The sequence below is a fragment of the Rattus norvegicus genome, chromosome 1 (assembly GCF_021556685.1).
Source record: "Rattus norvegicus strain SHRSP/BbbUtx chromosome 1, alternate assembly SHRSP_T2T, whole genome shotgun sequence".
Lineage (NCBI taxonomy): Eukaryota > Metazoa > Chordata > Mammalia > Rodentia > Muridae > Rattus > Rattus norvegicus.
In genome coordinates, this window is record NC_141534.1 from 259,533,172 (window position 1) to 259,556,995 (window position 23,824).

At 52.9% G+C, this 23,824-nt stretch overlaps 1 protein-coding gene across 4 annotated transcripts in view; it reads right to left on the reverse strand.

Moving 5' to 3' along the window:
* Sh3pxd2a (SH3 and PX domains 2A) overlaps window positions 1–23,824 on the reverse strand; it is a 206,258-nt gene that overhangs the window by 41,597 nt on the left and 140,837 nt on the right. For 2 of the 4 annotated variants that reach the window (NM_001107606.3, XM_087564681.1), the window contains 2 exon segments: window positions 11,652–11,783; window positions 17,826–17,870. In NM_001107606.3, coding sequence (NP_001101076.2) covers window positions 11,652–11,783; window positions 17,826–17,870 — 177 coding nt within the window. 4 annotated transcript variants of the gene reach the window in all.

Consider the following 23,824-nt stretch of genomic DNA (forward strand, 5'->3'; position numbering starts at 1 on the left):
AGGCTCCCCAGCTTGAATTCTGGCCTCTTTAAAGGCTAGAGCTATGGCTTTCACGGATCTTGTTTAAACTTGAGAGGGTGGGGGAGGGGCCGAGGGAAAATACATTCTTCCCCACCAAAGCCAAGAGTCTAAGGTAATACTTCTGGTTGTAAGTGATCGCAGTCTGTTTGTGATTATGGCTCTGGCTTTCTGGCAGGGCAGCCCTGGAACCCCGCAGTCTTGCTGACGGGAGGGATGCTCTCCCTCACTTGGGTAATCTTGTCCTCATCTGACATGACCAAAGACATTCATCAGCCCCTCTGCTTCCAACAGTTCTCCATGGCAACTCCTCAAAAACATTATTTAAAGAGGGGGAAAAAAGCCACCCCAAAACCCTATCATGAAATTCTTTCTGTTACAGGCACGGCCAAGAGAATCCAAGAAACGCCAGCTGCCCCAGTGGCTGATGTCATCTGCAGGAGGGAGGGGGCACTGGACCACCCTCACCCCCTTCCTTTCATCAGGGAGAACAATGCACGCACACATGGACTCCCCTCTGCTGCCCCACTAAGAAGTGGCTCAGGGGAAGCTCAGCTGTTCTCTCTCCGGAAATTTAATCTGCAAAGCATTTGGCCTCAAAAAGTCAATTCCAAAGGTGTCCAGGAGCCCTCCATCCTTGTGATCATTGTTACCAACCCAGGGACGCTTGCAGCCGCTGACCCATTTGGCAGCTGGGGAGAGCTAGCTGGGGGATGGTCAACATGGCCACTTTCCCCTCCCCCCCGTGCCTCCTGTGTGGAGAGAGACTGTATGTTTACACAGGCCCCGGGGGTGAGGAGGTAGCATAACTCTAAGATCTCCACACCATGGGACAGAGAGGCTAACTTCTAGCTCAGTTGATAAAATCGAGGGTGGTTAGGGAATTGGGGAGCTCCGGATCAAAGCAGCAACTGTGGCTACTGCTGTTACCCCTCTACCCTTCACATAAGGGCAGCTGGTGTTCTAAGGGACAAAGTGGCTTGAGGTCACCCATTAACTGGTAGTTGAGCTTAGAGCCCAGATTGACCAAGAACACCTTATGCTCAGCCTGGCTTCCCTGAGTGCTGTGCCAAGTGGCAATCCCTTGACCCAGTGCCTCGGGCAAGGGGTGGGTGGTCTGGAGCTGGCAGGGAGCACCACCAGGCTAGAGAGAGGTTAGTCGGTCAAGCCAGTCATGATAGGAGCCTGTAGTTCATGCTGTAGGTGCTGGCTGGGTCAGTGACCTAAGGCCCCATGTTCTTGCCACACTTGGCTTACTATCGGTCTCCTCCCAACAAACTGGCTCAAACCAGCCAACAACTCAAGTCTGAGCCACGGGCAGGCTGGGGCCCTATGAGAACAGGAAACAAATGAGAAAGTCAGAGTGTGTGGGAGTGCCAGGCCTGGGTACGTAGCCAACTGCCACAGAGACTTTCTTGAAAGTAGGCTGCAGGGCCCGAGTCTGGGGTCTGACGGGGACTCAGCCAGCCACGGGCAGTACTGCATCCTCTGGAGGACACCAGCTAGCTTGTCCCTAGCTTCACTCTGGAGCCTAGGCAAGATAAGCAAGTCTGCATTTTCTAGCTGTGTACGCATACATGTGAGGGAAAATGCGTCTCTAAATACACAGAGCTGGGGAAGTGAGTCTAAAATCTATCCTCAGCTGCAGCCTAAAGGGCCCAGTTGGGAGCAGTGGTTTAGCAGGTAGGGTGGCCTGAGAGCCCTGCTCCCGTCCACTGATACCTGCTAAATTACTTCTAAGGCCTTAGGGGCTGGATCCCCAGTATCAAAGTCCCAGAGCCATGAGGCAGACCTGCCCACCTCCTTCCCTCTGTACAGCAGGGAGTAACTACTATTTAATAGCACACAGTAGGTCCTTTCAGCCTATTTACTGAAGCTGAACTCAGCCACTCAAGGGCAACCTCCTTTCTTTAGCCAGATCTTATCAGTCCTTTCCACCTATTCAGCCTGCGGGCAACGCCTGACTTCTCCATCCTGGCAAGTTGCCCACCACCCCTTTGTTCAAGATGTGCTTTCTTCAGAAGCCTTCTCTCCACCCAGCCCAGCACCGAGCCTCCACAAAACCCACAGTGCCCAGTCCGTGGGCCACCTTGAACCCTAGACTCCTGTGGTCAACCCCACCTTGCTTTTGTCTTTACATGGCAAATGTATTCAGCTCACAGTTATCTGGATTACACATAGTGTCTCAGGGACGTCACGGTCAGCAAGGGCAAGACAATGGTGGATTCCTGTCCATTGCTCTGCTCCAGTCCTATGCATGCCCACGGGGTACACAGTACATTCTCGAAGCCTGTCAACTATGGAAGCAGGATTTCCCTGAGTACTGAAGGCTGGTGTAGAGGGAAGAGAGGAGAAAAAGATGGGGCAACTATTCCATATAGTATGGGGCTAGAGGAGAGGGGCTGGGATGGTTCTGTTTGGTTATGAGCAGAGAAAGGCAACATGGACTGGAGGTACCTGGACTAATGCCAGGGAGCACAGCTCAGGTTGTCCCAAGCCCCTCCAGACCTACCACTCACGTGCTCCAGCCTCTCCTGAAGGACCCGGGGAGCCAAGGAGAAGGCAGGACACCTTCTCCACCCTCCTTCAGAGTCTCTCTGACCTGCAGCCCTTGGCCTTTTCCTGCTCCAGAGGAACTGACCTCTGCTTCCTAGCGTTTAGGGTATGGAGAAGTCACACGGCAAAGCTTTCTGGGGTTTGCCCTTCCAAAGAAGCAAAAGGCTGCAAACACTCGGGCTCCTGACCTAGACCAACGATGCTACATAAAGCTCATGCCTGCCTTCCTGACTGTGCATCCTGGGCAAGACACCTCACTTTTCTGGGTTTCAGTTTCCTCCTCGGAGAGAGAGGACACCAAGCCCCACCTTGTCTCTCACCAAGAGGTTTTAAAAATTGCATGCTTTTCTATCCTGTGAAACTTAAAATATTATGATTCAAAAAGCGGTGACCTTGGAAAATGCTCAAAATTCCCAGCTAGCTGGCAGGAGCAGGCATTTCCCCAGGTGGCCTTGACCTCTCTGCTGAGTCTCAGCAGGCATCGGAGAGAACAGACATTCAGACTTCTGGCCACTTAGGTTTCAAGCCACGGCGAGCCAAAGGTGGCTGTGCCGGTGAGGGCAGACCGGACCATAGGAGAGGGAGACATAGCTACCATGCCTCAGTTTCGGATCTAGGCACCGTTTGCTCACGTTACCACTAGTCCTTGGCAGACTGACTCTGAGTTTGGCTTTCTGTCAACCCCTGTGGCTCTCCTGGGCCATTTCCCTACAATCCAGTCCAATAGAAGCTTGAGAGAAGCAAATGAATCTTAGCAGAAGCCTGAGAGATGCCCAGCTAGGACGAGAGAGCATGGGCTGCGACAGTGAAACTCAAATGATAGTTTCTTATCACACAATTCCATCGGAACCTGAGCTATAGGAACCAGAAGTTTCCCTCTGCTTTGGGGGACTCAACGGGCTCCAAGGTGGGGAACCCCATGGAGCAGTGATCCCCACAAGGTCTTTCAGGTCACATGAGCTAACTGGGTCACCCTAATTGATCCCCACCTTAAGGCTAGGATTCGTGGTCAGCACTGGACACCTAGAGGATGAGGTTATGGAATCAAGATGCTGATAGGAATGAGGGTGGTTGCCGTGGGCTACCCTCAGCTACCACAATGATTACTGAAAACCTTAGTGCTGAAGTGTGTGATATCAGCAGCCACAGGGTAAGCTGGGGAGAGAACAGGGAAGGGACAAGTTTTCAACCCAAATTTTCCCTGAGGTTCTGACAAATTATACTCCCCACAAAGTACCCTGCACTTAGCTAAAGCCCATTACGTAAGAGCAGAGGACTCATGGGAAGAGATTCTCCCTATACTTCAGCTGGGGAGCGAGACCTGACACTTCTACTGGGGACAAAGGTATCCGGTCTTGTGTGTGTGTGTGCGTGTGTGCGTGTGTGCGTGTGTGTGTGTGTGTGTACTGGGAGGTGGGTGGACTCTCCAGGACTGCCCGCTCACAGGTAAGAGTGGACGGAAGAGTCAAGTCACCTCTGTCTACAGAGACAGCGTCAGGTGAAGGTGACTGGCAGCCCTTCTTGTTCAACCTGAGCAGGTTGGAAGTGAGACAGAGGGAAAGTCCAGTGCTGTGCCCTACCCTGCCACTTGGCAGCTGGTTCCTGGCATGGGGTTGGGAGCACTAGGTACTGACAAACTCTTGGATGCCTTCCTAACACAGCCATGGCTCTCATAGCTTGAAGGAAGAACTATTTCTAGAGTCTCCTTGTCCCCCAACACCTGCTCCTGCTGCCCTCCTCGAGAGCCAGGAAGATGGGTGCCAAGCTCTTGTCAGGTAGCCCTCCTGCTTACTGAAGCTTATGGCTAATTGGCATAGGGCTGCCCAACTTTCCACATTGCTTCTAATTTGAGTGCCTAGTCCCTGCCCACCACCCCACACTCCCCTCTGCCCGCTGGAATGTGTTCATTTTCTAAGGCTCTTCCAGAAGCCCACCCTACCCCCGCACCCCTTTCCTGGGCCCAGTCTTGGCCGTCAGCACTTTTTAGCTCCGTACCAGATACAGAACTCTGATGGTCAGCATGATGGCAGCCTAGGTGGGTCTCCTCACTGCCGGCCTTGTGTAATGCATCTTGGTTGAAGGCATCTGTTCTTGGGTCTGCCCTCTGTTACAATCCCTTCTTTTTTGTCACAGGCTGGGACAAGGACAACTGTGCAATTAAGAGCTCCAAAGGAAGCAGCTCTCTGGCAGGTGTAGTCCTAACATCATGGGCAGTAATCCTTCGGCTGTCTCTGCCTCACAGGGCCTGAAGAGCTGTTAGAACCACCAAGTATAATCCACTCTGGCCAGGACGGTAAACTGTGCTGTACCAGTGCGGGATGGTTTTGTTTTGAGACAGGTCTCGTACAGTCCAGACTGGCCTCAAAACTGCTAAGTAGCCAAGGATGACCTCGGATCCTCCTCTCTCTACCTCCCAAGTGCTGGGATTACAGTTGCCTACCACCACACGCAGTTTATGTGGTACTAGGGGTCAAACCAGGGCTTCGTGTATGTTAGGCCGACACTGCCATCTAACACCACCTCAAAGTTCCCAGTCCAGGGTCCTAGCTGTGCTATTATGCGCTGACCACTTGCTGTGTCTCTGTCCCTGAACACAGAGCCCTTTTGGGTTAGAGCGTTCCAACTTCATAGCACTGTATGGTTTGTCCCGTTACACAGGTAAGAAAAATTGATGCTTGGAGGATCCCAGAAACTTCCCAAGGGACACAGGGTAATCAAAGACACAACCAGGTCCATCCATCTTGAAGCTTGAGATTTTCATCTGGAGACGATTTTGCAGTCTCAGTTTTAAGAGGACCTCTGTCCTACAGTGAACAAAGACTGGGCTGATGGGACCCGGGGCTCGCTTGCTTAGGGATTTATGCTCTCTGGCCCTTTCTCCTCCAGATGGCGTCACGAAGTGAATGCACTGCATACCAGAGATGGCCTTGGACCAGAGTGGACTTAGGAACTGCTGATCAGACAAAGGCAGCAGGGATACACATGCATTTAGGAAGTGAAGAGCTATCAGAGAGCAAGGCTTTCGGACACTCCGACAGGACCTTGTGAGGGCCAGACAACACCTCCAAACGCACGCTGACTCAGGGAGCCTCACTCCTACCAGGCTGCTTTAGAGATAGGAATGTTGGTTCGTTAATCTGCAATGCACGAAACAGCCAAGCAGGTCTTTACTGGGGTGTCTCTTTCTTAGGCAGCACAGCCTGGAGGTCTGAGTCAGCATTCCGGTTGTTCCTTACTCAAGCAAAGTGTCAGCACAAGACTTAGAAGCTAAACAGAGTCAACTTAAGACAGGGGAGAGCACCCATAAAGCCTTGCCAAGTGGGTGAGGCCGGTCAGTGGGTAGGGCTGCGGGTCATCCCCAGGGTTGACCCGGTAAAAGGAGAGAACCAATTACTGTGTAATCCTCCAAACTCTACATGGCATGATGTGGCGTAAGTGCCCCCTGGCAGCTCCCTACTCCTAAGAAATAAAAGTGAAAAAAACAAAATTAGAGCTACCCTATCCTCACCATGCAGTCCACACCTTAAGAGTTTGAATTCTCATAGCTATTAAATATGAACCCTGTGGGTGTATAAGCGGTTATCACAGTGCCCGAGACAAAGGGACTATTCAAATAACACGAGATAAACTAGTGAGCACCACGGACAGTATATGTCCCGCCTTTATAAACAGTCCCTGTGGTACAGATGGCTGCCCTCGTTTACTTTGGAAAAAGAAAACTGAAGGGCTGGAGAGGTGGCTTGGCAGTTAATAGCACTCGTTCTTACAGAGGACCGGCCTTCACATTGCAGCCCCTGTATGTCCATCAATAACTCCAATTCTGGAGAACTGGGTGCCCTCTTCTGGCCTCTGCAGGCACCAGGTACGTACGTACGTGGTGGACATACACACATGAAGATAAACACTGACACACATAAAATCAATAATTCTAAAAAACCAATTTTTTTTGAGAAGCAAATTGACCCTTGTTCCTAATGCCAGGGTAACATTGGATTTTCTTTCCTCCCCCTGCCCCTCTTTCTTCCTTATAGTGCTGAGGGTGAAACCCAGGCTCTGAGCATGTTAAACAAGCCCTCCACCACAGAGCAGCCTCCTCAGCCCACAGCATTAGATCTGAAACCCAGCATTTGAATTCCAGGTTCTTCTTGCATATACACTATCTGCTTACATGCACAGCATCTCGAGTAAATGGTTGCAGACACCCATGTTTTGGGGTTCCTCTTACCCAAATGGCTCTCTTACACATGCCTTCTATCTGACAGGGAGAAATGCAAACATTTGTCCCACAAGCTGGGTGACCTGAGTTTGATCCTGGATTCCTAGAATCTCCACTGGAAGGAGCAAACCAACTCTGAACACTGATCCTCTGATCTCCACAACGATGTCTGTTCCCTCGCTCTCCCTCTCTCTCCCTCTCTCTCCTCTCTCCCCTCCCCTGCCCTCTCTCACACACACAGTAACAACAAAACATCCCTCCAACAGTCACTGTTGGAGAGGTTACCTAAGCAGTCCTAATCACACCCCTGTGTCGACTCTTCTGGATTCTGCTGATTGAATTAGGGCTATATATCTCATCTAATTGGCTGACAAGAAGTCAGTCAGATTCGTGTGTGTGTGTGTGTGCGCGCGCGCGCGCGCGTGAAAGACAGGATATCTCCCTGAGTTTCTCAGATGAGCCTCCAAGTAGACTCAAATGATTCTCCTGCCTCAGCCTGCCCACGAGCCAGGGCCGCAAGTGTGCAAGTTTCCAGATCAAACTTTAAAATATGAACTCAGAACTGGTGGCTATCTCAACAGAAAACTCAGAGGCTGGAGGTATACAAATCACCCGGTGTAAACAAGCAGCCATCTTGGGTGAACAAGAGAAGGATGGCCTGTGTGCAGTGAGAAGAAGTGTATGGCTGTGTTCTGAGTTCTGTAGTACCAAAGAGAGAGGGAGCAGAACACACACACACAAACAAACACACACACACACACACACACACACGTACGTGCATGCGTACACATTCACATATGTGTGCACGCATATACAGTGGATGCACATACACATGCACACACACGTACACTCGAGCACAATGGGGGAGGCAGAGATGGAGCCAAGAAAGGACAAAAGCAAGCCTTGCTGACCTTTGCTCTTGGAGAGGCTGGGACTCACATCTTACTCTGGGCTCTGTGAGGTTCTCCCCTAGTCTTCCAACAGTCTTCTGAGCAAGTTAGAGGAATTTCCAGCCTTCAGTCACAGACCAAATGTACTCAACACTGCTTGGGATAAAGATCCCCAAGGCTTAGTTTTCTCACTGGGAATCTGACTGGATGACAAGAGCTCAAAATCCCTCGTTCCCAAGGAAGGGTGAGAGAGAGCCTTCCGTGTATCACGCTAATGCCAGGAAGTAAGCGAAGACTCGGGATGCAAGCTGAAGCAGGAGGAATTCTGTTGACTCATCTCCACGCTCCCTGCCCTGGCTGCAGTCTTGGAAGGAAACAATCCTAGAAGGCTGGAGGCAGTTCTGCTCAACATGGAAACTAGCGACCAGGACCCTGACATCACCAGCATGCAGATGTCAGACCAGCTACACCTGCCAGAAGGCGCAGCGGATGCGCTCTCCGAGATACAGGAAGGTCCTACAAGGAGACATTTCAGGTACCAAAGGCTGAAGGGCCAAGGGGTTCCCACAAAGAAATGGTGGCTGTTGCAGGCCCTGGTGTGGCCTGCTGGAAGCTACCAAAGCTGGGCTATGTGATCCCACTGGCCAGAGAATAGTCTTCCTACGTGGGCTCTTTCTGTCTAATCGAGAAAGGCGCTTGTGACCTCTGCCCATACATGTGATCCTTGGGGACACATCAGCTTCTTGAGATCCTCCTCTCAACCAATGCCTGCCTCCAAGTTCAAAGAATCAGTTTAATCACTACTACCCCGCTTACCTGAGAACGGCATGCCATCTTTTGCCAAGGATGTTCCAGGGAGACCTATGACCATCTCGGCCAGTCTATGTCCCTAATCCGAGTACGGTCGACACGGGATACCCACTTGGCACTCAAGACCAGAGGATTCTCAGCCTCCCCCCAGGGTCTTTGTGGAGCTGGAGAGACCTTAGCTCTTGGAGTCACCTAACTTCTTCGCTTGTTACTTTAGGTACAGAAGGTTAAAGTGCCTCCCACCACAGGGGACTAATTCCATGACGACTGGCACTTACTGTTCATGGGCTTGGAGTCAGCTTGCAGACAGACCACTTTAGATGGACGGCAGCCACACATGGTGCTGGCGTGTCCACATCCCACATTACCTTGTGACTATAGTTCAGGTCAACAGGGGACCTCTGACAAACAGGCAGAGCCAGAGGTTGCTGTGCGTCTCCATGGACCCTCCATCTGAGCAACTGAAAGAGTACTCAGGCAGAGGCCTGCACCCAACGGGAGGGCTGGGGGATGGCAGTCACTGGGGCTGCCGCCCAACAATGCCAGTGGAAATGTCGTAACACGCTCGCCGTGTCCCAGGTCAAAGGCATCACAACTGGGTCTTTGTTCCGGAGCTCATAAGCCTCACCCCACCACTCCCTCCAAAACCAGCTCACAGGATGCACACGCCTCGCCTCACCTACAACCCCCACGGTCCAGCCTCCAGCTTCCTCGCTAGAGAATCACTTCCCAGGATCTCAAGTCTGGTCGTCTTTCTCTCCTCTACCCTGTCTCTCTTGTTAAGCAGGATGTACATCCGAGTGATCCTGGTTTCGCCGAACGTACAGACAGACAGCAGACCGGCCGCCACAGTGCTCCAGGTCCATGTCCAAACACACATGCAGCTACACAGCTTTCTCCACCAGAACAGTAGAAAAGCCCCCGATAGAGAGGCTCTCTCCATCTGACACCTAGGGCCATACTGGATCCCCCAGCGGTTCAGACACAAGGTAGGGCTTTGGGGACTGTTCAAGCCTCTACTTCCAAGCAGCCACGAGGTTATCCTCCCATTACAGAAGGAACAGGTAAGGCCCAGGGAAATGAAGGGTTCTGAAGTTACCCATCTATTGGTAACAGCTAGAATCTAAGCACAGCAGCTCCCTTATGAGGTCTCTGTGCCGAACTGGGCTGCTCAGAGGACTGGGCTAAGCAGGAAAGCAGGTCTCTCCACACTGTTTCTAACATAGACTCACACTACCTTCCCCGAGTTCTTCCTTCGCCCCAGGCAAGAGTCCATGGGTTACAGATATGGAATGGGAAGGGAAAAGGCAAATGAATCCCTGGGGTTTATTTTTTCACAGGGCCTGTTTAGCCTGGGATGGCCTCAAACTCACTCTATAGACCTGGCTAGCCTCAGTCACAGACGCTGTCTGCCTGTTCCTCCTGAATGCTGGCATTAAAGGCATGTGCCACCACACTCATCCTAGACTCTTGGAATCTCGTAGCAGGACTCTTCTGTCATCATGGCCAGTGGCTGACAGACCCCAAAGACTCAGAGGGCCACACAGCAGTGGTGGCATGGCAGGGCACATGTGGTAGCAAGAGAGTCCCCAAAGAACTAACCATGCATTCAAAAGTGAGCTCCTGCTTTTCCTAGGAACAGCCTCCCAAGTGAACAAAGCTTCCCTCCCCTGTCGCCTTTCCTTCTATTGTGAGAGATCCCTCAGGAGGCCTCAGAGACTCAGGACACAGAGAACCCCCAAGGTAACGTCAGCTCCCTTAGAGATCAGGGAGATGAAGCTAATGGTACCCCACTGTAAAGTTACACAGGAAGGAAACCAGTGTGGTGTTCACCCGGAACTGAGATCTGATACTAGGTCACGTTCTGTCACGTGTGTGCAGTGACACTGCCAACCACCCAGGCACAAAGACAGAGCCTGACTTCTCATGTGGCCTATGAGGACACCAGCCTCAGGAGGGGGAGTCCGGCCCTGTGCTCCCCAAGAATGTCCACTGAGGTTTCTTTAGGGTCTCTGCTGCTGCACGGAGGCATTATCTGGTATACTGTCTCTGACCTCAGGAGACTTGTTTCCACTCTAGCTTTCTGTACCTCAGTCATTCCATCTATAGAATGGACACAGTGACCCTTTGGGTTGTGTTCCTTTCAAAACATTAGAAGGGAACAAAGACAGGCCTCTCTCTTGAAGGGCCCACAGATGTCATCCCCGAGGTACACCTATATACAGGGCCTGCCCCCAGCAAACCGAAACTGAAACCGAAATAAGATCCCGAACTTGTTCAAGTGCCACCCAGAAGGCTGTGGGCAGGCAGCAGAGGATGCTGTGGTTTCAAGGACCCTCTGCCCTCTGAGAGCCTCGTGAGCCTGCGACAAGGACTAACAGACGTCTCTCCATCTGCTGAGTATGCCTTTTCTTGCCAAGGGTATCAAAGGATTCTGGTCCACTACGCAAAAACCCTGGAGCCAGCAGATCCTGGCAAGCCATGGGCATGGTCTCTGTCAGCTCCTAATGACAAAGTGGCCTGTTGCAGGACCCCTCCAGCAACTGGCTTCATCAGTGCCTGGGCCCTCTTCCCAAGTCCTGGTGGCTTCCAGCTCAGCAGGAGGCAGTCAAGCTCACCACCCACTCACTGCCCAGACACTAGCCAACCTCCCACAGGGCCTAGCCCTTCCTCAGACATCTTGCTAGGGGTCTGGGGACCCTGGAACCCATTGTGATGTCATGCTTGCCTTCTCCACCAACTGGCTGGGTCCTCCCACTCCTGCCGGATCCTAGCTGGCAGACAGACAGTTCAACTGGGAAAGCTGTCATTGGGCACCCCTGAGCTAAAGCGACCATCGCCTCTGGGCCTCAGATGGCACGGGGTCCGCCCCTGAATAAGGAACGGATGCTTCCATGCCACCTTGGCCTTGCATTAGCGCAAGCCGGCTAATTAGCCTCAAGCCAGGGAGACATTCTTCCACCACCAGGCAAACTGCTGGCCTGCAGCCCAAACCAACAGGGGAACTTCAGACTCCTCGGCCCTCTCCCTCTCCCTGCCAGATGGAAAGAACGTATAGCTAGCTGCAGAGGTGGGGGGTGGAGGAGAGGAACAAAAACCCAGCCGGGCCCAGGAGCCAGGCTGGAACCAGGAATGGACCGCCCCGTAGGCCAGGCACTCACCGCTTTCGTTCTTCTCGATGACATCTACTACCTCCCCGGCCTGGAGGCTCAGCTCCGAGTTCTCTTGTTTCTTATAGTTGGACACCACCACGTACTGTTCCAGGATCATGGGCTCGGCGTTGGTGTCGGCACCTGGCGAGGGCAGAAAGCACGCGGTGAGCCAGCGGCCAGCTGTAGCCCCGCGTCCGGGGCGCCCTCCGTCCATCGCCCTCGAGGGAGGCTGCACGGTCGCCAGCTCTGCACCGCGGAGCAGCCCGTGGCCAGGGCTCGCAGCTTGCTGGGCCCCAAGGACAGGCCATATAGCAAGGCCCCACACCGGCCCGCTGCACTGCCGGGACCGGGGGACATGGGGAGCCAGGGGACGGGGGAGGAGAAGGGGGTGGAGAGAGGCAGAGACAGGCAGAGACGGAAGCCAAGGAAATTGAGGGAAAAGCCTGCTGCTGCGTGTGAAGAGTTAGTCACAGGCCGGCATGGGGGAGTCTGCAGAGAGGCCTGGGGCCTCCCATCTCTCCAGACTCTTGGGCTGGCTGGGGTGTGAGAGGAGGGCCACAGGAGCACAGTGGGCGGCCCATGAAGGCTGAGGCCAGAGCACAGGGGAGAGAAAGGAGAGAGAGGAGTGGGAGGTCCAGGAGGCTGGCTGCCTCTATCCCAAGCCTGTAAACCCAGAGAGAAAAGGCAGCAAGGCTCCCCTCCGGGAGGGAGAGGGAGAGAACTTCTCTACAGCCTAGGTCCAGCAAAGAGTCAAGAGGCTTTGAGGCCGCCAATCACTAGGGCTTACTCGCAACCCTTAAATAGAAACACATGAGACCCGTCGAATGAGGAGCTGGGGGTGGAGGCAGGGGATGGGAGGAGGGCCCAGACTGTTTACTTGAAACCCAAGAAGAAAGTCCCAGCGCCAGCGCTGGCTAGCCTAACACGCCCCCCCACCCCCCACTTTTCCTCAAGTTCGGCTCCATTCCTGTCCTCCTGGCTCTGGAAGGGCCAGGCAGACAGCAGCCTAACGCTCTCCAGAGGAGCCTTCCTGGGCCTCTCTGCCATCACAACCAGCAGAGGCTCCCCTTGTCTTTAAGCGCTGGGCAGTTTTAAAAGCCTCAGAGTCAAAGGCTGAGGTGTATCAGAGAAAGGGCCAGTGAGCCCTTCTTTGGGGAGCAAGGCAGTTCTTTGCCCTGTTTGGCCACCGTATCAGCGTGGCATTCATTAAACAAGTGCCAGGCTGGAATACAGACAGGCTGGGCGCCCGTCTCAGATTGAAGGGTATATGGCTTCATGTGCTGTCAAATCTTTTCTGCTCTTCAACTGTCTTTGGACACTCCCAAAGACAGTATGCCCTGCTAGCATCCACATTATATGAATCCACAAGCCAGAAAATGACTAATCACCTCTTTCAGGAAGTCTTCCCAGACGATCCACCACCAGGGAATTCCTAGTACATTTCTTACAACCATGTACTGGTCAGTCAGCCTGTAATTCCCACACTAGTGGCTGAGGCAGGAGAATCCGGAGTTCAAGGTCAGCCCCTGTTGCCCATCAAGAAACCTGTCTCAGACCCAGAACAAATGCAAACCTCTACCAATGTTCTGGAAGGTTGGGGCTTAATGCCAATAGTGTGGCCATAGAAATGGCCCTAGTGTTTCCAGTCTCTTATGGTGCCTCACCCTTCAGACATACCCCTCCCGCTGCATGACTGAGTCTGACTCACATGCCAGGCAGGTATGGCTTCAGTCCACCTGGAGACAGCCCTTTTCTCTTCCTGTTTAACTCATAAATTAGTGAGAGGCTCAGAGAGGTACTCAAGAGGCTCGTGCAGTTCCCACGGCTCACGGACAGCCAAGACACAGTCTTTTCAAAGGTTCAAGTCCAACTCTCTTCTAACCACAGAATCCTGATCTGTTTCCACACACACTGTCCTTCTGACACAATGACCTAATGCTTAGAAGCATTAGGAGCCTTTAAATCCCCCAACTCTGAAGCCCAGGCTTCAGGGAGCCAGCTTTAATAGGTGGGGCCTCTCTGCATGAGTCACTTTGCATAGCCCATCCTGTCCCACGGTTCAGATATGTAGCCAACGTGAGATGCACTGTTTAGACCTCTGTCTTTTGTGAGGAAGGGTCTGTCAGGGTCTGTGGCCAGGGAATGCCAGGAGAGTCAAAACAGGCTCTTCTGGGAGGAGAGAGCAACCCACAGGTCTGGTACTTTTCTCAATCATGATGTGGGCTTTGGAGCCCCAGCTGGGCCCTTAGGAGACTCAGAGGCTGAGGTGTTCCCCATGATTGCACATGGGCAAGCCCCAGGGAGCCCCTGCAAAGGCAGAATTGTATTTCAGGCAGAAGCGGAACCAACAGCTGGGCAGGAGGGCAGCCCGGCCTCTGCACTCACGTGTCAGTAGCTTCCGCACCAGCTAGCAATGGACTAGGCACTGGGCTGGTGGATGCCATCCCCTACCCCACTACCCTGACCCAGACTGCCCTGGGGAATATTGGTGCTTGTCTTGTCACTGCAAGTGCAGAACAAACTAAAAAGCGACCAGACACCAACGGTACCTTAAGTGTGAAAAAATGAGTGAGGAGAATACAAGATCCAAATGGGGGTGTGGGGGCCAGCAGCAGGAGTTCTGTAGCAGGCTGAGAGCCAGGCCGATCGCATGCAAGTCCTCATCGGGCCTCTTGGGGTCAGTCCACATTCAGCACACAGCTGCAGCATCGTGCTCAGTTCTCACAGTAATCTTCCACACAGTAGGCTCCACACTGCCTCACGTTACACGTGTGTAACCTGAATGTCACGAGGGGATGCAGTCTCCTCAGCTGGGACGGTACTCGAGGCCATGCCACCAAGCACATCCTTAATTCCTGCAGCACACATGGCCTACAGGCGCCATTGACGCTTAGTCTCTAGGAAGGACTCTGCCCCACCTGAGTCCCCAGACACCTGGCACACAGGTGGTGCCCAGTGAACACTGGGCTTTGGGAGTCTTATAGACTCCTGCTGTCGCCTCGACAGACTAGCCGGGGCATCCATTAGTGGTAGGTACTGAGTGTGTAACAGATGTACTTCCAGAAAGATGCTGTGATGACTGTGTGTCCGTCTGGGTAAAGCAGGAAGGGCCTGAGCTCCCAAACAGGGGGACAATAGATGACTGAACAGGAAGGAGGAAAGGGGTGAGAAGCTGAGGCAATGAGGAATAAGCAGCTCTGGGATCTCAGCCAGATGGTGGACAGGGATGTGAGGACAAAGATGAGGTGCCAGCGAGGGGACAAATATCAGCTCATTTTGATACAAGCCAAGAAAAATCTGAGGCAAGATTTCAAAGCAGAGGAAAATCTACACACCCACAGCCCTCGTCCACAGTCTGCCTAGAAAACTGGCTGGAGCCTCTGATGGCTAGCATTCTGGGAACTCAGGAAGGTAAAGCGAAGAGAACTTTCTCCAGGGTCACACAGCATCCACAGACAATTGTCACTCTTCTCGGGGACGGCTGTGCGCTAGCTGTGAGGTTCTTTCTCTCTCCTCCTCTCTCTCCGTCCACCCCCAGTGCAAATGCTCCCAGCTCTCCCCTCTGGCGTCTACCTCTTGGGGTGTCGCTGCGTGGTGGTGGGCACTAAGAGCAGGTAACCAGATGAGAAAAGGCTTGGTGGTGGGTGGTGATGTCATCTGTGGCGGCAGCTCTGGATCCCCTCCAAGGCAGGCAAGGCCTGGAAAATTGGGATCTGGAGGCGTCTGCCTGAAGGAGGGGGAGGGAGCCTCTTACGCTCAGACGACGAGGTTTTTGGCTCTGCTCGGAGGGGTAGACCCTTCTAGAAAGCACTGCCTCTCCTGTGTTAGAATGGGAATTTGCAACAAGAGGTGGAGCCTTACGCATTATTAGAGTCCTTAGCTGGGCCCTACCTTAGGGTCTCTGCCCTCCCCCTGCCTCAACACCTATATTCCAACAATAACCATCTGAACAGAAATGTGCTCAAGTTTGCTGTCAACTTCAGTTTCTAAACTAGGCCTCTGTCAAGTCGTCTCTTGGCTCCACACCCTCAACGCCTCCTCATGATTTAAAAGAATAAGAGGAAAACTCAAGTCCAGCCTTTCTTGTGATCGGTGCTCCCCTGGCCTTCTGACCCTCCTTCACCATTCCATGTAGCATTCATAATTCAGCACGTGTACCGCGCATCCATGATGTCCCGTGTACATTCTTCCTAAGCCTTTCCTGTAGGCCCTACCTCTGCCCTACACACTTTCCCATCTCAATTATACCTAAGCACCTCTGCCTCTTAGAAGCTCCCTTAGCACACCAGGCATGGCGTTTGTTCTCTCCTGGGCTTTTTTGGGTGGGAATGGCTCTCCAACCGGACCATGTGCTTCAGACTAGTCATCTCTGATACCGGTGCCATAGGACATGATCCAGACACAACCATTACCCCACATTCCTGAGCACAAACTTGGTGTCCGTGTCAGAGGCTCTGCAGTGCGGTCCTGCCTTGCCCTTGCTTGCTCTGTGACTGTGGGGAGGACACTCACCCTTCCTGAGTTTAGCTTCCTCATCTGTAAACAGAACAGTACCTCGAGGGGCTGATCCGTGAACGCACTGAAGTTACAGGGGCTAAAGCCCCGTGTGAAGTCCGAGCAGCTGTTTAGAGAGCAGAGGCTATGGGAGACGTGGGAGGAACTAAAGACCTCACTGCCAGAGGCAGCTCATGGGAAAAGCCACTGTGCCAGGAGGGTTAAAGACCGTCCTCTGCACTATGCCTCTCCTAGACCCACCTCCAAGCAGGCATGGGTCTACCAGCTGCAGAGACCCAGCCCAGAGCCTCCCAGGCCACTCTGGGTTGGATGCCAGGTTAAGCGGCTCCAGGACCCCTGCCCATTGGGATCTCTGGCATCAGCCGGTCACCTCTGAGTTTCCTGTTTGAGAGAATTCCCCCAACATTCCAAAAGGGAAACCGAGACTGGGAGACTGTAGCCTTGGACTCTAAGTTGGCTGTCCCTACCACTCTAGAGTGGGGACTGGGTGGGGGGCTACCTCTGGTTCCAGAGAGTGAGACTCATCTTGAGAAGCCAGGGCTTGTGGGAGCTCTGCCACAGGTTCTCCATGACACTCCCAAGCCTGGGCGTCCCACCAAGACCCAACGGTCCTCACAGCCGGGTCCTCCCAGGCTGCACTGGGCCTGCTGGCCTCCCAGCTATACGTTTGGTGAACAGAATGTATTGCTGCGAGCCAAGTGCGCTCTGGCTCACTGGCGTGATCCGAGGGGAAAAAGGGACGGGAGCCCAGTGATTAGCTCAGGCCAGCGTCATAGGGAAGACTATAAGGACAATCAGGAGGGGAGGGGGGCACTGCCTTCTCCCCTGGCATCTGTTCCAGGATGCTCAACACCAGCCTCACTGCCAACAGCAGCGGTGGGGGGCGGGATTCAGGGTGGAGCTTGAACTTCAACCCAGCAACTGGCCCAAGACCCCTTCTTACCCTCACCATCTACCATACCTCCCAGCCCCTCGGCTTGAATATCTGCTCTTAAAAGGGAAGGCTCCTGTTCAAGACCCTCCTGGAAATGCCATCCCTCTTCCGCCATTGACTGCTGTCCATAGGTTTTGCCTCAAAGGCAAAACTGATTCTCCGTCCAGATGGACCAGATACAGGCTAAGTCCCCGGGCACCTCATAGGGCAGCTAAAGGCCTTGGGGCAATTCCATGGTCTGGGTTACTGGGAAATGGAGGTTGTGGCCCAACCCTTCACACTCACAGGAAGGGCCCCCTCCTGTACTCCAGGTCTCTTTGCTTCCCGGAGAGATCTCTGGAAGGTAGGTTTGGTTATCAGGGGTTGACTGCCTCAGACCAGAGATGGCTACTCTCCTGGGAAGGTCAACGTGATAAGGCCAAAGATGACTGCAGCCCAACCTCATCCTAGCACAGAAATGCAGAGGCGGCATTCCAAGCCTTTGGGGAGGCTGTGTGACCCACCTAGGGCAGCACAGGCAGGGCACTGGGCCGGTACACACTCTGACACTTGGGTCACCACTCTACCAGGCTCCGAGGCTCCTCTGAGGACTGGAAAGAGTTCTCCCTGAAGGCTGGGGGCCCAGGGAGTGGGGAAGCTCCGCATGCAGATGAGGAGAGGCATGCCTAAGGGAGCAGCTCCTCAGCACACATGCCGGGACACACATGTTTACACGCATGCACGCAAGGCGGTACCTGTCACGTCCTTCTTGGGAGACTCAGCCCAGCTGGATAACCACACTTCCAAGTCCCCGAGAGAGCAAGGAGAAGCAGGAGAGAAAAACCGTTAGGCAGGCAGGAGGGCCACCGGAGAGTGGAGAGTGGCTGCAGACACTGAGGTTCAGGGCGCCCTGGGCGGAAGGCGGGGGAGGGGAAGGAATGATTTCCTGGCTGGGGATGGCCGCTGGGCGTGGGCCTGTATGATTACAGAGGCTGGCTGGGATAATGAGGTGTCTGTCGAAACACAGGATCCTCTGAAGCAGACTCCAGACCTAGGCCCTCCCTGCAGTGGGATTCGGCTTTACTGTGAGCTGGAGAAGCCTCTGAGGTCATGTGGGAGGCTGGTCCCATGAGGCCTGGTGGCTCTGTGGACTGTCAGGGGCCAGCAGGCTCAGCAAACGAGACCCAGGACCTTGAATGTCAGGGTAGTTTTCAAGTACACACCACGTGTATATGCCTTTGCAGCCTTTTTTTTTTAAAGATTTATTTATTTTATGTATATCAGTACGCCATTTCTCTCTTCAGACACACCAGAAGAGGGCGTCAGATCCCATTACAGATGGTTGTGAGCCACCATGTGGTTGCTGGGAATTGAACTCGGAAGAGCAGTCAGCGCTCTGAACCACCGAGCCATCGCTCCAGCCCTTATGCCTCACAGTCTTGCTCAGTTCTTGCCAGAGCTGCACCCAAGGGGGGAAGCAGGCCTCAGGGTGCAGAAAACCTCCCTACACCAGAGGTTCTCAACCTTCCTAATGCTGCGACCCTTTAATCCAGTTCCTCGTGTTGTGGGGACCCCCTCCACTCCCCCCACACATGATATATTTTTGTTGTTTCATAACTAATTTTTGCTCCTGGTGTGAATCATAATGTAAACATCTGAGTTTTCTGACGGTCTCAGGCAACCCTTAGGAAAAGTCACTCAAAAATAGCAGAGGGGTCGCGACCCACAGGTTGAGAACATGGCCGTACAGCACCCTTCACACTGAACCCAGGAGCTAATGGCCAGTAGATGAGAGGCAGACTCAGACAAGGGTATCCTGTCTGTGCCTCAGCTTCCTCATCCAGGAAATGTGGTTATGTTGTCTCCTGCCAAGAATGAGGATAAAATTGAAGTGCTAGAGAAAAAATGTCCCTATGGGCTCGACGGGGTAGGAGGCCATCAGCACTGTGATCTGAGACGGGGTAACAAAGCTCCTCTCAGCTGTTCACTGCTAATGAACATTCCTAATGCTCTTAGTGTGCGTGCATGTGTGCATTGGGAGTGCACGCCACAGGGACAACCTTAGTGAACTGGTCCTCTCTTCCCCCTTTGCATGTGTTCCAGGGATCAAACTCGAGTTCAGAGGCTCAAAGGTCACCATGAATGCCAGAGGTCACCACAGGCACCATCTGCTAGTGATGGACCATTTCGGCCTGTGATGGATTCAGGAGTTCAACACATACCTCTGGCCTCAAAGTGTTAGGGAGACATTTCTCAGGTAGGAAGGAGATAGAATGGACCCATTCCTGGAGCAGAGCCCTGCTGCAGGAGACATCAGAAGGCTAATTAATGTTGGGCTGCATATGTGCAGGAAACCCTAGCAGGGTCACCTAGCACTGGCCCTGAGGTTGGGGGGAGCCTGCAGACCTCTTCACAGCAGGTAACAGCAGTCGACATTGATCCAGCCTCTGTGGTCTACCAAGCTTTGTACTGTATACGTCAGGTAAGGACTATTCAGTTACCGTTCAAGACAAACCTACAACAGGTCCTGTTATCCCTCTGTTTGGCAGATACACTGAAGCAGAGAGATCAAGTTACTCGAGAAGGCTACACAGCTAATACAACACCCATCTTTTGCAGTCACACAGACAAGGCAACCAGAGTTTGATGCTATCACGCCAGCTCTGTAAATTGCCTACACCCAGAGAACTGGGAAGCAGATATTTCATTTTTTACTGTAAACCCAAGGGTGAGTTTGTGGAGAGTTTCAAGGACTCTGCAATCTGAGACCTGGGTACAGACCCAAGCTCCAGCCCTTCAGGCTCCACCCTTCCAGGCCCCACCCCTTCCAGGTTCCACCCTTCCAGGCTCCACCTCTTCCCAGGCTCCACCCATTAGGGAAAGTTACTTAATCTTTTGGAACCTATTGTTTCTAAAGTAAATTTCTTTTCCATAAATATTTTATTCTATTAAGAGTGATTTGCTTGTTCATTTGTTTGTGCATCACTTGCATGTCTGGTGCCTGCGGAGACCAGAAGAGATATTGGATCTCCTGAAACTGGAGTTACAGGTGGTTGTGAGCCACCAGAAGAGGGGTGCTAGGAGCCAAACCCTCATGGAAGAGCAGCCAGTTTTAAGCACTGAGCCCCTCAAAGCCTAGTCTTGAACTTGTAAAATTCAGGATAAAGTGATATGCCTATGTCTTGGCTACTGTGAGGAATGAATGATACCTGCAGGCAACATTCGGCCTCCTTGTCGACAGTGTTACTAAAGGTTAAACACGGCGCTGGCAACACTTTCCACAGTGTAGCTAGCATGAGCTCGGCTCTCAGCTTCATTCAGCTCTGAGGAGGGCACCTGGGAAGTCATGCACTTCCCATGCAGGGATGACTGAATGGCATGACACACACACGAAGCTGGCAGGACTGTCCTCAGGGAGCTGAGACAGGGCTGGGTGACATGCTGTAGACTACCAAGGCTCTAAGTAGCTGCAGACAAGGAGGGCTGAGAGCAGAGTGGGGTGGGGGTGGGGACTGGCCTGCCTGAGGCCACATCTTGCTCCCCCTCTCCCTCTGTGCTTCCCTTTGGGTTCCTCATGAAGTATTTTGAGAAAGGCAAATCTCTTCCAGTGTGATCCACAGAAAGGCATTGTGCCTGGGTGTCAACAGCCCAGGAAGAATTATTCTGTTAGGCCAGAGGGGAAAAAATTATCTTAGGTGCCGGGGCCAGATGTATTCTGGGAAGACCACTTCAGTTCTACCATTATAGTGAAAAGTGGGCTGGGCGCTATAAAAACTCGAAAATCCCAGCACTTGGGAGGTGGTGGCAGGAGACCAGAAGTTCAAAGCCTGCGTGGGCCACTTTGATTTTGTCTCAAAATATAAAGAGGGCTGGAGTGTGTAACCTCAGTGGTAAAGTGTTTGCCTAGCATGTTGGAGGACCTATGGTCAATCTCCAGTACACACACACACACACACACACACACACACACACACACACACACAATCAATCAATCATCCAGTGATTATAGTAAAAACAGTGACTAGGCCATCTTCCAATAAAATTTTGTTCACCAAAGCACTGGGTAGGCCAGATGTGGCCAGAGGGCAGACACCTGAGCTCACACCCATTTTGCTTCAACCTCCAGAAGCCAGGCATTTTCAGAAAATGGGATAGACTAGAAACAAGCCTGTCTTTTTTAAAAGGGATCCAATCCCTCGTTGTGAAGAGTAAATCCAGCCAGCCCTGGCAAGCTCTCTCCCAGGGTGGGAAGGACCCCTTCCACCTCGTTCTGATGAACAGAGGAGAGCCTCTGGCTTATACAAGCAGGCCCTCCGGCCAACAGGCAGACAGGGCTGCTGCTGGCTCAGGGGCAAGAGGCAGGCACAGCCAAGAAACAGCTGTGACCAACACAAACCAACTGCTGCTTCCCCCTCCCCGACTCCACTACTGACTGAGAAGCCAGGGTCCCGCAGAAAAGGGATGCAGCCTGCTACAACATGAGAGATATGAGGTTGGTTATCTGCATGCCTGGCCTTGCTGAGAGGTAGCTCTTGGGCAAAGGGCTTGATTTTTCTGGGCCTCAACACCTGCCAACCACAGCATTCAGACCTGCTGGTCTCTAAGGTGGTTCTCTGATGTCCTAGACTTCCCTGGCAGAAACCCAGTACTCGCCATAACACACGAGATTAAATGAGTCCTGGAAAAAGACCATCTTCCTGGAAGGGGGAAAGAAAAGAATCATTTGAACACAGGTTCAATTTCTGGAAAACCAAACCCCTAAAAGGAGATAGCTTTAAAAGCAGCGTCATGTTTGGATATGAAATATCTCCCACGAGTTTCTGGATCACAGGCCTAGCGGATGAGCTTCAAGGAAGTGACTGGATCCTGAGGCCTTGGACCTCATGGAGTGAGAGGCAGAAAGAAGCAGGAAGTGGGACCTACCTGGAAGGAAGTACGTCATATCACTGGCTGCATGACCCAGCAGATGCAGTGTTCCTCCCATCCTGTCTCCCTCTTCCAAGCTGCAGTGAGGTGAGCAACTTGGCTCTACCACTGGCCCTCGTTGTGCTGCCTGGATGCTCGCATCTAGGATGCTCACAGCAGCTGGGATGCTAGCTGCCAGGATGCTGTAGCTGGCCATGGGCCACAACAATGTAGCCGAATTTGTTACATTTGCCTTACTATGACAGGGCAGAAACAGCTGACGAAACGAAAGCTTCATCTGGATCCACCGTTTCACGTTTCACGGTGGGGAAGTTCAGGACAGCAGGAGTGTGAATAAAAGCTGTTCACATCATGGTGGACCAAGAAACAGGAAGACAGGGCTGAAACTATGGCCTTTAACTTCCCAAGGCTGGTTCCTGGTGAGCGGCTCCTAGCAGCTAGGGTTGGGCTCCACAGCCTCTCTAAAAAGTGCTGCCAGCTGGAGAAGCAGTCAGAGCAAGAGCTGCAGATTCATGACAGTGACCATGGTCAGGCATCTGTGACACCCAACTAAACCTGTCCTCCCTTTAGATCATTCCCTGGGGTGTTTGCTCTATCCATGAAGTAAAACAATGAGCAGGGCATCAGGGGCAGAGATGGGTGGGGAGCAAGAGGAGCAAAGGCCTGGGCCTTGGGCTCACACTGCCATTTACAGCCGCTGACATGGGACATTTAGCAATCTGATCCTCTTTTCCTCCCATAATACAATAGTGGAAAGGCCCGACACCACATCTTCTTCAGCACCCTTTCATACTCCCAGGACCCACTGCCTGTGAAAGCTCCCAGGCAGGTAGAAGGAGTTAGTTAGGCCTCTGGGATATGATGGGAAATAGATTCTAGCAGAAGCTGGTTCAGGGTGATAAGACTGTGTAGAGACAGGATCTTCCTCTCATCTGTGTAGCTCACTCTTGCTACAACTGTTACTGCTGGCCACCAATACCAGCAAGAATCTAGGTCCAGAGAAAAACCCAGTCTCTGCAGGTGTGGCCAGACCCTGGGTCTGGTGCACACTTGAGAGGCTGACCCTGGCTCCTGGCAGGGATGAAGAGGAAGAAGCCAAGAATGACAGGCAGGTGTCCCTGAACCTCCAGAAGCTCCCACAGGTCTGGATAGTCTAGATGAGGAAAGGACACCCCCTCTCCCAAGCCTAACCTTGAACAACTAGAGCACTACAGGAGCCAAGCCCCATACACCCCATCCAGTCCTCAGCCATGTCTGCAGGATGCCTCTGGAGGACAACCAGTTCCACATTCCAAACGAATAAACCTGGAGTGGGCTGCAGGCCTGGGTGGAGGACGGAGAGAGGGCAGCCAATTGCCCAAACTTTGACGGATAACAGTGAGCCAAAGACTCAGGGGACCAGGGTGGACCACCTTTTACCAGTTTACACGGCTCAAGGATTCCTCAAGGATTCTGCCAGGCCCCATGGAATGAAAAAATCTCTGTTCTCCCGGGCCCTTCCCTCCTTCCAGATCGCAGGAGAGGCCCCTCCCTCCTCTTTGGGAATTCTATTGTTCATACCCGTGTGGCTTTAATATGAGCTTTTAAGTAGGGCTGCATCCTAATCGCCCCCTCCTTCCCTCGCTACAGTTCGACTCTGCACAGGGCCAGTTTCTGAAGTTTCTTAGACTCCGTGTGCTTCTTCCCCTTTTTGACGAGGCCACCAGGAAACCTGGCCACCGCTCTCATCCTGGAGAGGCCAGCCCTGCATTCACTGGTAGCAGCAGCAGTAACTGTTTTCATTAATGGAGCATGTCCCTGTCACCTCCAATGCTACCTCGGGCACACA